General features: G+C 39.9%; 1 protein-coding gene across 3 annotated transcripts in view; it reads right to left on the bottom strand.

The window, feature by feature from the left end:
- Positions 1 to 16,457, bottom strand: part of TTLL5 (tubulin tyrosine ligase like 5) — a gene marked incomplete at both ends in the record, with an annotated part of 224,442 nt that overhangs the window by 150,395 nt on the left and 57,590 nt on the right. For all 3 annotated transcript variants that reach the window (XM_080707336.1, XM_080707337.1, XM_080707338.1), the window contains 4 exons: positions 1,296 to 1,377; positions 12,354 to 12,461; positions 13,246 to 13,337; positions 14,997 to 15,098. In XM_080707336.1, coding sequence (XP_080563462.1) covers positions 1,296 to 1,377; positions 12,354 to 12,461; positions 13,246 to 13,337; positions 14,997 to 15,098 — 384 coding nt within the window. The remainder of the gene's footprint in view (positions 1 to 1,295; positions 1,378 to 12,353; positions 12,462 to 13,245; positions 13,338 to 14,996; positions 15,099 to 16,457) is intronic.

The following is a 16,457-nucleotide window of genomic DNA, read 5'->3' as shown; positions in this document are numbered from 1 at the left end:
TTAAAAATAAAACCTTTTTTATTTTCTATTCTAAGTCAATCTTCTTAAGCTTGCAGGCTTACAAATAGGGCAAAAAGATACAAGCAAGCCATACCAAATGCTACCATATAGCCACATGGAAACAGAAACAATAAGAATAGAAGGTAAGTGAACACCATGTTGGCTTTGGTTTTGAGGTGGTCCTCCATGAACTACACTCCTCTGGCTGCTATATCCAGTATAACACTCGGGGGATGCCTAACACTGTCTAATGCACTCTACTGGGAAATCTGGGAAAAGCTGACTGGTAAGAGTGTAGCATAAAACCTGAAGCATCTGTAATATCTAGCTCCACACCTTACTCTGAGGTTGAGCCACACTCCTACTCTACAAAGCAAGCAGTCAACCTGGCTTGATTTGATTCCTTGGCACTTTGCCAACCTCTCTCATCCTTAAAAACTCAACTGCTGGGTGGTCTTTGGCATAAATTTCTAGATTTCTCTGTTTAGAGAAGTGTATAGCTAATAGAAATTCTGGCTGTAGGTGTAAGCAGAATCTTCTCTGGTGTTAAAAAAAATATATGTTTCTTTCTTTCTTCTAAACAATAGATTAGTCTAAAAAATATTTTTGAAGATTGTTTAAAGTTAGCCGGGCGTGTTGGTGCATGCTTGTAATCCCAGCATTTGGGAGGCTGAGACTGGAGGATTGTGGTTCACGGACAGCCTCAGCTATTAGTGAGCCCTCTGCAACTTAGTGAGATCCTGTTTCAAAATAAAGAATAAAAAACCAGGCTGGGGTGTAGCTCAGAGGTAAAATGCCCCTGGGTTCAGTCTCTAGCACCAAAAAAAAAAAAAAAAAAGATTGTTTAAAGTTTTTATAGACTTGAATCCTGGATGGATACCAGGACACAGAACAGGGTAATAGGACCAAGCATTATCTTTGCTGCCCTAGGTCTACCTTCACACCTCTATAGTATTCATGGATTGACTCTGTATAAACATTTAGTAATAAAAGGAATGTAATACTTTATCTATTTGCTTGGTCTTAACAGAATAGCTACAAGTTAAATAAAACTGAGGATAAAAACATATCATAGAAACTCAATGAACAGTAAGCTTATATAGACTGTAAATTAAGAAGACAGGAATCCCTGGTTGGCATATGGACTTTGACAACATACCCTAAAAACCACCTAAGTTTAAGAATTCTAGTCATCTATACCTAGTAACTGGGGGAAAAGTCTTATAATGCTAAGAATAATGACCCTCCTCTCCCCCAAAATGTCTGTCCTTTTCTAGTTGATGAAAATGACTTACCAGGCCAAAGAAGGAGAAAGATTCACTTCTAACAACCATGGCTTCAGAGTAGAATCTATGAGCACGTCGAAGCCATACAGTTCTAGAAACACACATAACATACAAGATCATTTTCTATATCACAACTGCACAAGATATGGAAGGTTCGATTCAATCAACTTCCATGACAGGACTAAAAACTCAAGAGTATAAGCAATAAGGGAAAGTAAAAGCAGAGACTCTTTAATGAGAAGTTCATCAGTTCTAGGGATAATTAAAAAGCCAACACTATCTCATCTGCTCTATTGATGTTTCTAAGTTCTACACAGAGAGCAGTCTGACTCAAGGAGAGTTAAAGAGCACAATGATTCTGTTATCCTTGTAATTTTTTTTATATGTTAAGAAAAGAGCGAAGCAAGCACATCCAGTGTCAGTGCTGCTTTGGGCTTGCTCGGCATGGTGCGCTCCACAAACTCTCGCTACTCTGTGAAAACAGAAGAGTCTACTGAAGACTCTTTAGGATCCTTCCATCACATTCTCTTAAGCCTAAAATCTTGCTTTTGCAATGCAGTCAAGAAGACTGTGAAATATATTTATTATTTTACCTCTCCTATGGTTTCAATTTTCCTTTGAACACAGAAATACAACATTTGTTCTCTAGACAGAAAAAACAGAAAAGCCAGAAGAGGACTGTGACAAGCCATCTTGTACCACTAATATTTAAGAAGGGAGAACGTCAAAGATCTAATTTTCATGGCTTGCTCAGCGTGGTGGTGCACACTTGTAATCCCAGTACTTGGGAGGCTGAGCCAGGAGGATCACAGATTCAAAGCCAGTCTCAGCAACATAGTGAGGCTCTCGGCAACTTAGTAAGACCCTGTTTCCAAAGATAAAATAAGTCTGGGGGGTGTTGCCTGGAGGTAGAAGGCCCCTGGGTTCCATCTCCAGTACCACAAAATAAACTAACTGATAAAATTATTTATTGATTCTTTTCCTCTACCTCTTTAACTATGGCAAAGAACAAAGCAAGACCCATGAAAAACACTCTTCTCTTACATTGCTTGGTTTTATTTATTTTTAAAAATCTTTTATTGGTGCATTGTAGTCATACATCTTAGTGGAGTGCAAGATGGTAGAGGCATACATGCATACATCACCCAATTAGCCCTCCTTACTCAATTCCCACCCTATTTCCTCCCTCTCCCTCCTTCTCATGTTTGGCTTAGTGATTGACTTTGATATGTTTGTTAATGTACATCGTGTATATTTGGGTGCTTGGTTTTATTTAGTAAAGTCAGATGCAAGGTTAACTTTGGAGCCCTTCATATTATTACTAGAGATACCATCTCTATAGAAATCACAGTGGTTCACTATCATTGGTGTATACATGTCAAACATATCAGACTTTCAGAAGTCTTAGTCATGCCCAAACTTCTCATTCTGAGCCACTCAAATAAATTACCTACCCCTTTACTCCAAGAAAAGAGACTAGCTTCCTTATTGTTGGACCAGAATTTACACCCATAGAACTCATTCTGAAACAAATTTCCTTGTTTCAAGAAGGTTTTCTTTTTATTTCTTAATCCTCTCAAAAAATAGAAAAATAAATGTGAACATCTAAGAAGATGGCTCCAAAGACTCTTTTAGAACACAGGAAGTCTAAAGTTATATGATGTTGTGCCAAGAATCCCAGAACTGAAATCCAGAGACCTGATGGTACTCATGACTCTACACTGTGGAGCTTGGGAAATCATTCTCTCTCTCAGACTACTTTAACGTACTCTGTTTTCCTTTACCTGATATGCTAATCACTGTTTGTCAATTCTGGATGCTTGATACCCCTGTATTTTATTTCTGCTTTATGAAGTCTAGTTGGCGTGCATATTCTAATCTCTTGAGGGAGGTTTCCATAAGAGTATTGGCTTTCACAGTAATTATATAAGATGCCATTTAATTTGTAACTAATAAAAAACTATATGAGAACCGGGCCTAGTGGTGCATGCTTATAATCCCAGTGCTTGGGAAGCTGAGACAGGAGGATCGCACAGGTTCAAAGCCAGCCTCAGCTACTTAGTGAGGCTCTCAGCAACTTAGTGAGACCCTGTTTCAAATAAAGTATAAAATGGGTCTAGGAGTATAGCCTGGGGGTATAAAAGCCCCTGGGTTCCACCCACAGTACCAATAAATAAATAAATAAATAAATAAAATTCAGGAATTTCAGCTGACATGCTGAGGACCAATATTCTGGGAAGAGGGAAAAAAAACAGTTCTAAAGAGAGAAAACCTTCTTCACAGTACTAATAATTTTCAGGTGAATAAGACTTACTATGGCTAAACAATGTATATGGAAATTATGCCAAACTAAAACACACACACACACACACACACACACACACACACACACACACACACACGGCTTGAACCTACAGTCACTTAAGGAAGGGGAAGAAATACATGCTGGGGTGTGACAGCATTACAACACAGAGCAAAGTACAGTTCATCAAAAAGCCTGGAATCAGGGAAAATGGAATGACGTGAAATCGGCTTTGTAACAGATTTTCTTGAAAAAACCAACCTAGCTTATCGTACGAATTTGAGTCTTTGGCAGGCCACATAAGTCCTTATCATCATCCTTTTAACTTGTGATTGGGCTTCTCCAGAGACATTAAAGATTTTTTTTTTCATACTTAATTTTTTATTTTGAAACTCCCTATTCCCTCTATACAAGAACCTTTGCTGAAACACTTTCCACAAAGGCAGCAGTGAATTTCAGAACACTTTACATTTTTCCCCTCAGCAGAAAGCTACCTCACAGTGTAAATGATGTTGTTCTGCTGTCACCTCTGGCTGGGTGAGACCCAGAAGTTGCTGACTGGCAAAGCACTCTGGCCAAGTGCTGTTCATGCTCCTCAGGCCTGTCCACTACAAACTCAGCAAGGAGTGTTTGCATTTCATCTCTTTAAGGTACCACCAGGGGGGTGACAGCATCAACTTTCATAAACTTACATACAAAAATGGAAAAAAAATCTACAACAGAAATACACGCTTTTTATACTCTACACAAAACCAAAATTCTTGGTCTTAACTGCGAGTAGCAATTTCTGTTTGAGAATCTGTTTAGAGGAAGAGAGTGGTACATAAGGTCAAGAAATGCAAGTATTTGCAGTAGGAAGACTTTGGTCATCTGGTGGTTTGATCGTGATTGAGGGCAGAGGCTGAAATCCTCCTTCACTGGCTGGCCACGATGGGCTTGATGTCCAAAAGTAAACAGGATCTTGTCGTTCCGCCATGCTCATCTTCTCTACTACTGACCCAAAGCAACACCCGAACTGCAAGAGCACACCAAAGCAAACTTGAAAAGCTGACTAGTCAAGTCAGAAGCTGCTTCACTCACCTCCTCCTCTGCATTCATGCCCTTTGCCCTATTTCTTTTAACATAGCTACTTGAAATAGCAGTAAGCCACCTAAAGTAGATGGCTTACTGTCTAAACTTTCTTAATGCCGACTCACTCTTCCAACCCATGAAAAGTTGCTCTGCTTCTGCTCTCTAGGAACTGGCTGTTCTCACTGTGGTGGTATGAGATGGACTGGACTGCTGACCACCCCTTCCTTATGGGAAATTTCTTCTCCCTCAGGTGCCAGGACACTGTTCTCTTCCAATTCTCCTTTTTCTTTCTTTCATTCCTTCTATTCTGGCATCATCAGGTCCCTTTCTTTCTGAATTCTATCCTTTTCTTGGGAGATTACACATATTCTCATGGCTGCGATTATTACAATGATGACGTTCAGATCTCTTATCTATAGCAGATCCATAACTCAAACTGCTTTCTAGATGCTGTGACTAGGATATACTATGGATAATCAGGTCTCGCTCCCCAAAATTGCTTGGTTTCTTATAATTCTTCATCTTGGAAAATGGTAACCCCATCCACCAGGTTCCAAAGCTAGAAACATTCCCTTTGCCATCTCCTGAATTCAACACATCATCTCTTTTTCCTTCTCTAATCTGGATGGCTGCCCTAGTCCCTTTTGATGTATAATTTACATATGATGAAATGGACAGCTCTGAAGGGTACAGTGTGATGAGTCCTGATGAACTGGATATATCTATATAACCCACACTCCTACCAACGCATGCCAAACATTTCCATCACCCCAGAAAGACACTGCATGCCCATTTATGGTAAACACCTTGCTCCCACCATCCCCGACAACCACGGTTCTTGTTTTTTAATATATATTTGTTTTACCTATTCTAGAATTTTTCATAAACATAATCATATAGTATACACTATTTTGAGTCTAGCTTCTTTGGTTTAACATGTTTGTGAAGTTCACCTCCCTATCACTACTGTTAAGACTAGTCTATTTAGGAATAATTTACATACAATACAACTCACCACTGTAAAATGAGCTGTTTGATGAGTTTTGACTAATGTATACGGTTGTTTAAACACCACCTCAACCAAGATATAGAACAATTTTATCACAAAACTTAATACCCCCTATAGTCAGTACCCACCTCCCACCTCCCTACAACCACTGATATGATTTTATCTACCTTCTGCCTTTACCAGAAAATCAAATAAATAAAGCCAATAGAGTATATGAACTTTTGAGACTGACTTCTTTCACTTGTGCCAAGTGAAAGATTTATCTATGTTGTTATATGTACCCAAAAATCCATTCCATTTTTATTGCTGAGTGGTATTCTATAATATGGACATACCACATTTATCCATTTAACAGTTCATGGATATCTGGGTTGTTTCCAGCTGGAGGCCATTATGAATACAGCTGATATAAACATTTGTGTACATGTATTTGTGTGAAGATGTGGCTTCTTTTCTCCTGGGTAAATACCTGTGAGTGGAATGCTTGGTCACATGGTAAATATATACTATGACTGAACACCTCTTATATCCTAAATCATTTCCCTAGCATTAGTTTCTCCTCACTGTAGTCCATTTTCCAAGGCCATAAGAATCACCTTTCTAAAAAATAGTCATATTGAATCAGACTGGTCCAGTACTTGACACTGTCAGCTTGGTTCCTGAAGAAATTTAAATTGAGTAACTTAAAGTGAGTATTCCCCTTGTTGTAACAAATATGTCATCTTGAGCTTTGGGTCAAATTATAATAAAAGTTAAAGAAAAAACATGGCATTATTTCCCTGCTCAAAAACCTCCAGTGGCTGTCTACTGTGGGCAGGATAAATTTATCAGTCATTTATAAGCTGGCCTAATCTGCCTATACAATCTTATCTTTTAGACCACCCTTCTATGAGAGCTACACCTAGTCACACTTCTTACCATTTCAAAAAATGCCACACACTACCATGACAGTGTATTTTGCACATCACATTCCCTCTTAGGTACGGCTTTTCCCTGGCTCCTATGTGTATTGTGAGAGCATTATAGTCATTCTGCTACTTAGTTTTACATCTATCATTTCTTGTATACTCCTCTACGTCTCTTGAGGGCAAGGGAAATGTCTCATTTATCATGATACACCAAGTGGCCTGCTCCATAACTAACACATAGGAAACAACTGAAGAAATTTTGAGGAAAAAATAGAAATAAAAATGTTTACATATTAAAGGTATATTAAAGGAAAATTTGGTAAAAGATAGTTTAGGGAGGAAGAAGGAAAAAATATGATAGAGAAAATAGTCCATCCAATGCCCAAGAGATTATTAAACATGTCACACCACTAATTTTGGAAGCAATTCATTAAACCTCCCCAGAATAAAGTCTCAGCTGAAGGTACAGTCCAAGAGGCAACAGAAAGTGATGAAATTAGCCATACTCACTGTTACTGAAATCTTTTTATATAAAGGAAATTATTTTCACCTTGGCTTTGGATTTGAGTTTAAAAGCTAAGAGATGTCTTTACAACAGAGTCCAGAAGGAAAATCTGGGGGAGGGGAACCCAACCAAGATCCTACCAAAAAATGGACTAAAAAAAAAGGAAAACACCAGAACCAATTTGTCAACTAGTCCAATAAATCAATAAGGTATCTGGCTACCAGATAGAAAGGTACATTTGAAATAAATATCTAGGACTGGGACTGTTGACTAGAGTAGTATCCTTTTCCAGTCCTGATCTGCTAGGAAGGATGATATCATTTTTCCTGAGATCTAGTTACAGGACAGCAGAGGAGGATCCAGGATATGAGGCATGCCAAAAGTGGCTGGACTCATCAGAACTTGTCCCGTGGGTGGAGGGACAAGCCAGAGGGACCTAGCTCCCAAACTTTATTAACCTCATGGCCTAAGAGGACTTACATAACCTTTCTGAGTCTTTTATCTTTGCCCATAAAACAAGGGTTTTAGGGTATATAGTTGGTAATAAATACCAATGATATTGTTAAGGACCGAAGGAAACAACCAGTGTTTGCCTGACAAGCAGCAGGTACTTCCTATAGAAGTCTTCTACAGTAAACTTCCCTTCCTGTTTAAACAGGAGCAAGGGATAAACCAGGAAAGAAGATTATCTTGAAAAGTGAACACCTGAACTTTCATTCTTAGACAATGTGCTCCCCACTTTCATTCCTTCGGGTCATTGATGGACCCCCTTCCCTTTTAAGAATGTCAGCTTACCCTGTGAAGGGCAATTAAGGAAGGAAACGATAGGAAGCCAAATCAGAGCTCAAGCAATGAAGAGAGGTAAACTAAGCATTGTTGGTCCTGAGCAAACATGTCACTGGTCTCTGATCAAAACAAGGCCAGACTGATCAGTTCCACTCGTGGCCCCACAGCTGGTCCACATGATCCCAAGCTGGAGAAGACGGGGTCACAGCCCATCACTTCAGCCATCCTCACACACAAAGATAAAAAAAAAAAACACTGTCAGCAGCAACATCTTTAAAGGACAGCTAACATGCTGTTGTTTTTGGCTATTTTTCTTCAACTGGTCAAAAAAGCTGTTCTCATAGTTCCCTCACAATGCCAATTTCCCAAGCATATTTAAAGAGTTGCTATTGAAGCTCATTATCTCACATGGCACACACTGTCACAATCTTGGAAGACAGTAAAAATCAGATTATCAAAATGTTTTATTGGTGGAGGCATCAAAAGCTATATAAGTGGAATCTCATATCGAGACAATAGGATTACCAAGACTCATCTTCTGAAGGTCCAGTTCTCCAGGCTGAGTCTCTTTCATCTAAATCATTTCACTCACTAGCTCTGGAACCCGAGACAAAGGTTAATTTTCAAGATTTCCATTTCTCTATCCAGGCTAATTATTTTCTATGATCCTGCCAGGTATACAAAAAAACATTAAGTGGCTAAGTTTTGGGTAGTCTGTGAAGGTTCCTAAGTCTATATATCAACACTAATAATACTAGTAATATAATGCAGGCATTTGTATGTGCCATCCCATGTAAAACCTGGTGTGAGAGAAACAAATTGTTCCTGGTAATGCACTACTGAATAATAGCATTTGCCTTATACACTGTGGGAAGTGTAAAGGAAAAATAAAGTTAAATGTATATAAAAGAATGAATAACAATATTGAAGGAACCTGGAAAGAGAGCTAGAAATTACAGGTGATAGAATGAGTAAGAAGACACAGGACAGAAACATTCATGGTAATGAAGTGCCCCGGGCAGAGTTCCATAAGGTGGAAGACCAGTGCCAACACCCTCCAAAACAGGGAACCCCGTTTCTGGACTATTTGCTTCCCCTGAAAGTACTAATGCTATATTTAAGCCAAATCTTCTGGGAAATTCTCAATTCCTGTTTACTCTAACACAAGAGAGAAATGTAAAAAGAAAAAGCTTACTCCTTGTAACTTAAACCCCAGTGGAGACTAAGAGTCAAAGGGAAGCAAAAAGACTCACACAAACACGTACACGTATACAAAATCGTATCTGATGGGGAACGTTAATGAAGCACACAAAATTCCAGGGCTGGCAGGAAGTGGAATTAGAACCACAAAAGCCAAGAAGGCAGTCAACAACTTAAGAAACTCCAGATGCACTGTTTATTGAACTGAGCATAAGAAGCAGGGCAGGGGAAAGAGACCCACGCTGACCAAATGCACTGGGGGCATTACACTGAGTCAGAGAAAATCACTACTTCTTTCACACTGAAATGTGCTAGTATTATGATGTCCAATAAATTAATAGGCTTCTAAAAGGCAATCAGGTAATAAACAAGATAGAAAGAGGAACGTTCAGAAAAACTTTCATGATTAATGACTTAGAACAAAGACTTTTTTTTACCAAGGACTATGAGAAAGTTACAATCAAATAAGATTCAGGAAAAGATACCTTTATTTACTATTTCAACCTAATAAGGTTTTGGAAGTTGGTGCAATATTCTTATACCCCCACCCATTCCCATCCTTAGGCTGCAATAATTTCAAGAGCTCTAGGCTTTTATAAAACCAGCTCCACTGAAAAGCCTACTTGTCAAACCACCAAGAGGTAACTTAAACAAGCACCAATTACTCACTCAACAAACACCGTTGTACTTAGTAGCAAAAGATGCTGCTCTGCACTGGAGGGGCAAAACAGATGAAGAAAACTGCCATTGTCCTCAAGGACCCTCCAGTCCAGTAGGAGAGACAGAACAGAGAAACCAGATGACACACAGGTAGTTCAGCAAAGTTTGAACAAAGTGTTGGGCCTGGGGGCTGCCTAAGCTTAACTAGAAGAGTTAGGAAAAGAGGTCACCAAAGAAGTGATACTTGGCTTAGTCTTGAAGGATGTCTGTGATCCAATCAGAGTAACATAAAGCAAGTCCAGACAAAGGATAAATGATGTCAGTGTGTACAAAGGAAAAGGGTTAGAAAAGTGCTTTGATATCCAAGGAAATGGTGAAAGGTTTAGCTCAACAGAAATAGGGTGACATGGCAAAGAGGCCACAGTGACTATTAAGAATTCAAGAAGATAAACTCAGAGCCTACAGGGGAGATATATGTCTAAATAAAACATAAAAATATGGCAGGAAAAGAATACAGTGAAACAAGCACAGAGCAGCCTGGGGAGGAGATCCAACAGGACGCTGTGTTAGGCAAGGTTCCGAGAGGAGACAACGTGGAGCTGAGCCAGGAAAGAAACCGTGTGAAGGGCACCAGGACAGCAGGATTCGGAGACAGAGACAAACATGTGGTATCCCCAGAGCACAGTATGGGGCAGCTGGCTTTAAGGTCTAGGGATTCTAGAGAAGTCAGCTGGGGTCAGCTCCTTATTGGCCTTAAAGGTCACATCAAGTTTCTCTTGTGCTATTTCAGCTTCAGGAATTATTTAAGGATCTTAGAAGACATGAACCCCTAAATGTGCTTTTTTTTTTTTTTTTTTTTTTTTGGGTGGCACTGGGGTTCCAGGAAACCCTTCTACCTCCGGGCTACACTCACTCCCTGACACCTATTTTTTATATTTTTATTTGGAAACAGGGTTTCTTAAGCCAGCCTCGCTGAACCTGCATGATCCTCCTATCTCCGCCTCCCAAACGCGGGGATTACAAGTGTGCACCACCACGCCCAGCTAAATGTGCATTTTAAAAAGACATAATAATCTCTTCTTTCCCTATGAAGTTATAGATTTTGATTTATCTAGATCTTTTATTCAGTCTCAACAGTTCTCTTATTTTAGTGTCTCTCAAGTACCACTGTTATGATAATCCATTAAAGAAATTAAGAATATAATGTTAGCCAGAAGTGGTGGTGCATGCCTGTAATCCCAGTACTTGGGAAACTGAGACAGGAAGATTGAAGGTTCAAGGACAGCCTCAGCAAGTAGTGAGACTCTTGGCAATCTAATGAGACACTGTTTCAAAAACAAAAAATAAAAAGGTCTGGGTTATAGCTCAGAAATCCAAAGTCCCTGGGTTCAATACTCAGTACCACAACAGAAAAAAAGAAAAGAAAAATCTTATGATGTCTAGTTATGAAAATAATTTTAAAATATTTTTTACTGAGTATAGCTTAAGGGTCCAACATTGTACCAAGCATTTGGCATGTATCATTTTTGATCCTTGAGGTCCTCAGAAAAAAGATGCCACCAAGGCTGTTACTAAGGAAAATAAGATTAAAACAACTTGCTGAAACCACCAAACCAGTAAGGGCTACAAATGGGTTTCAAATTAAGGCTGTCAGATTGCTGGGCCTGATGACTCAAGCCTGTAATCTCAGTTACTAGGGAGACTGGAGCAAGAGGATCCCAAGTGTAGGCCAGCCTGGACAACTTAGTGAGACCTTGTCTTAAAATAAAAAAATAATAAGGGCTGGGCATATAGCTCAGTGGTAGAAAATAAAAAATAAATTAAGCCTGTTAGGTCCTAAAGCCCATGTTCTTTATTCTCCTGTTTATCTTACTCCTGAGCAAGCCATGCCTCATATTTCCTTGATACTTGGCTTACTCCATACCATGCTTCGGCCTCCTCCCTACCAGTGACCCTAGTGCATTCTACAAACTGGGCCTCATACCTGCTGAAAGCTGATGTGACTTTGCAAACTTCCCTAGTGGCAGTTACTAACAAGTTCTAATGACATAGAAAGCAGACGCACACAGGAACCCTCCGTGCTGCAGGCACAGCTAGTAGGTCATAGGCAACAGGTTTCATGAGCCGGTAGTTGTGAACTGCTTATTACTCCTCCTCTGTGCAATGGGAAGGTTGGGGGCGAAGTTCAAAGGGAGGGGTGGAGGAAAAGAAGAGGAGGTGGCAAAGGAGGAGAGGGAGGAACCACCAGAAAGAAGACTAAAACAAAAAGGAGGAGTCATCGGAAAATGGGAGATGGCGCACGCTGGTACCACCAGAGCTTCCTGGAACAGCTCCCGGTCAGGCTGCCAAAGAGCTCTGGAATATATTTGTTAGAGCTGGATTCCTGTACAGTCCGTTGCAGACTTTTTCTGACTGTACTGATAGAGACCCACACTTCAGTTCCAATCCCTGCTTCCCACATAGAAAGCTCATTACTCCTGGGGGACTTCCAACGAAGCTCACCGCTGGTCTCTCAGAGTATCTGCATATACAGATATGCTACCTGAGCTCAGACAGAACGCTCAGCCTCTCTACCCGAGAATGCAATCCCAGCTCTCCAAGTCCGCCTTCACAAAACAATCCTTACCAAAACAACTGCTGCGATGTGGGACAAAGGTTTTACAGGCTGTAGCGATAGCGAGCTCAGCAGAGATTATAGTCTTAATGATCAGGTCTTCCACATGGGCCATCAATGCTGAAAACAAACAAACAAACAAACAAACAAACAAACACCAAAATGTATGCATTCTCAGGACCAGATTCCAAGTTACAATGTAATTGTTAAAGCATGTGTGCTCATTTAAAAAATACTCTACATGGCAGTATTCAGAATGGGTGCCCCAGGGGCAGGCATATCCATAAGTAGGTCCACACAGTGAAGATGTAGCTGTCTGGGATGTACTCGGGTGGCCTCCTTTTACAAAAACAGACGAAGAATAAAAGGAGTCTTTTTTTCCTTCTCAGTCCTCCTGTCACCCTTTCCTTTGTGGACTGAGATAGTTTTTGTTGTTGTTGTTGTTGTTGTTGTTGTTGTTTCATACCAATTCTGCTCAAGGCTCAGCAACAGTGCCTCTCTAACTTCAAGCCCACTATCCAAACTCCACTCTGCCCATTCTCCAACGCAGCAAGAGGAATGAAAGATTAGTTTAAATAAATTTGAACTTGGGGCTAAGTTGGAGGCAAGCAATGCATTATATAAAAAGCTGACATCGTTTTAGTTAGCAATTCAACATTCAAGAAGGATAAATTTACTAAAGATTAAAGCAAAAAGTTATGCCATTCAAACCAGAAACAAGAAAAAAGGATGTGGGGAATTATAAAATCTGTTCTCTAGCTTGTAAACTGCAGGAGAAAGTAAAACCAAGAACAATTACCCCGGGGGGAACATCTCAGCAACACCATCAGAGTTAGAAGGCAAGAAACAATGGTAAAATCATACAAGAAAGAGAAACCCAGAAGTTAACAGACATGGCACTCACCAGTGGTATCTCTGCCCTCTTGTTTCAGGTACCTAAGCATGGCACTCATACTCCATTTGTTCCCATAGTCCTCCACTTCTGGGTCATCACAACTGAAATGAATTAAAAAGTCAAGGTCACATACATGACCAGGCCCGGCTGCAGGAACGAGATCCTTGAGCTGCCTTCTTTGTCCTTTTAAGTATTTAAAAAATCATTCACTTTGGTGACTTCCACTCACCCCTTTTTTCTTGGTCCTTTTTGTCATGCATACTTTGTATCAATTTCTTAAATGAAAATTCAAATACATATAATTTCCCCTGTTGCAGAAAGCAAATTCTTCCTTAATCAAACATTTATGCCTCATAAGAGTGGAAGAAATGTGTGAAAGAAGGTAAACAAAAGAAATGAGTGTAAAAAATGAACAAAAGTGGAGACACACAGCTAGCCTTTATGGTGACTGTCACTCGAGTCCACAAGACAACCTTGGATCCCAGTTTTAGGCCAAATGAGCTAGGATGGGTTGGTCAGCTAATCTAGGGTGGCATCATTAATCTGCGAGCCCTGCACAGAATTGCTCTGGCCTACAAAACAAGCCCCTCTCTCTGGTGATAGACACAGCTTCCTCCCCATCTCTTCTGAGGCCCCCCTGAGGGCGCCCCACACCAAAGGACATGGTGGCAAACAGGACAGACTCAAGACTTGAAAACGTGTGCCTCGCAGCTACCCTCTCAATTCCTAGCACCGCCCCACCCTCTCCCCCACGGCACCTCTGCTCATCTTCTAAAGAGAAGGACAGGATGTCTCCAACCAATTAATGCTGCCCACAGGACACTGGACGAAATCTAAAGAGCGTCGGCAACTATCCTGACACTTCCCCTTTCTTTCCTTGGACCTGCTAGGCACCTATTTTTAGTCTAAGTAGAAAGTGACTGAGTTTCTTTTCTATTTTTCCACTTTCTGGAAAAAGATTACTGGGAAAGAAAGAAACTGAAGAAAAGGAATATTTCCACATAGCTGGATTGGTCCTCCCTTCCACTGCATTCTTTTCTGAGATGGCCTCATTTCTCTCTTTAATTTTTTCCTATTTTTTCCCTGATTATATAAGTACCTGTTTTAAGAAAATAATAGAAAATACATAAAAGTATAAAAAATAAAAATGACCCAACCATATTCCCATTCCCTATAGTTAAGCATGGTTAACACTGCATATATATCCTTCTCTCTCTTTCAGCCCCTCCAGCAACACAGCTTTAGATATTTGATATATTCACACAAGAAACTGACATCCAGTTGTATGTATTGTCTCATAATGTACTGTTTCCACCTATAATACACAGTAATAACATTCTTATCTCTGATTCTATGCATACCTCCTTTATTTAAGGTTAAGTTTCTAGAAATGGAACTACTGGGTCAGAGGTACAAACATTCGGAAAGATTTTGATGTTTTCCAAGTACTGAAATGACCTCACTTGTTGACTTCTAAATAGTCTTATTTGCATATTAACTGCTTCTTCCTATCGGGTGAGGGAAGACAAAATGGTGAAGGCATAGTTTGAGGAGAAAGATGACCCTGTAACTGGGCAAGCAGTAAAGAAGCTGCAGTATGTATGCCTCAAAACGGAGTTACATGGCTCTTACAGATTTCTGTAAGTGCTACGTGGGCAGAAACCTAATGCTATGCCCCACCGCAATGTGCTAACTTCCCACAGCTGATACCCACAAGTGAGACCAACTTCTCTGACTTCTGGCTCAGACACAGCCCGTACCTCACATAGTCTCCGCTCTTCTTATTCACACTGTAGTTTGTCAGGTGCATGAACTGGTTCCGAATGTTCTTGGCTCCTTGGTCATATCGTACAGTTGCAAACCTAGAAGGAGAGACACAGGTTAAATGCCAGGAACAGAATTTCATGAAAACAGGCTAAAACTGAGGGGCAGAAAGACAGTAATAATAAAGGAGGGTGGCATCATCATCTAAAAAGTACTGAATGTCTATCACGTGCCTACTCTCATATTAGTTCAATCCTTAATGCAACTCTATAAAGTAGGTCTTATTATAAAATAATATAGATGTGGAAACTAAATGTGACCCAAAACATTTAAGTAACTTGTCCATGATCATATGGACTCCAAAATCCATGGTCTTAATGACTATGAGATGCTACTTCTCTTGTATAGACTCTTTTATCAGTAGGAAGGATACAAAACCTAGAAAATTATGTGAAGGATGCTATGGATAATAGGACAGTTATTAGTCAAGAAAGACCTACTGAGGGTCTACACAGTGCCTGGTACTACAACATTCTTTAGAAAATAATCCACAGAAAAATACAACTACTAATCTATAACATTCATCTAAATAAGAGCAATAATGGCAGCATTAATAGCAGCCAAACAGAACAGAATAAATAGGGGCATAATACAAGAGACTCAGTTCTGAATTTGGAATGAAGGCAAAGGACAGAGGGTTTAAACATGGAACCCACTGAAAACCAGGCAGCAATTTGATATCCTGGACAACTGTCAAAAGAAGACCAAAGCATAAAATCTATGTGACTCTGAAGTTAGTAGGCAGGGAAAAAGAAAACTTTCCAGTGATGCTCAGTATCAACAAAAGGCCACTCAAGGCAAATGGTCATGGTAAATATCAATCCCTTGTTTACATACCTCTACGACCATATCACCCTTCCCTAAAGTGGTTTTCCCAAGAGGCACATCCAAGTGTGTGAGAAAAAAAACCCTGGAAGGCCACAAGTTTATTTTTATATGATTTACAAATTATTTACATATGCTTACCCAGACTATGAAGTCAACATGAATTTTTACCACATTAGAGGTCAGCATTTAAAATTTTTCCTCCTCTCAATTTCTTCTCACCCACCCACTATCTCCGCTCCTTAACTATACCAGAAACATACAAGAGCTAAAGAAAGAAAAAGTGAAAAGGGGAGAAAAAAAAAATAAAAAGACTAGACCAAAAAAATGAAAACAAACAAACGCGAGACCAGGAAAAAGGATGTGGACAAAGAAAGTTCTGACCATGCATGTATGGCTAAAGGATGAGAGGTGTTTTGTTTTTGTTTTGTTTTGTTTTGCGGTCCTGGGGATGGAACCCAGGGGCATTCTGCCTCTGAGCTACACCCCCAGCCCTATTTTTTTATTCTTTATTTTGAAGCAGGGTCTCACTGAGTTGTGAAGGACTTCACTAAGTAGCTGAGGCTGTCCAC

Source organism: Muscardinus avellanarius, assembly GCF_963383645.1.
Source record: "Muscardinus avellanarius genome assembly, chromosome: 12".
Lineage (NCBI taxonomy): Eukaryota > Metazoa > Chordata > Mammalia > Rodentia > Gliridae > Muscardinus > Muscardinus avellanarius.
The sequence above is the reverse complement of the archived record's forward strand: the minus strand, read 5'-3'. Positions and strand labels throughout refer to the sequence as shown.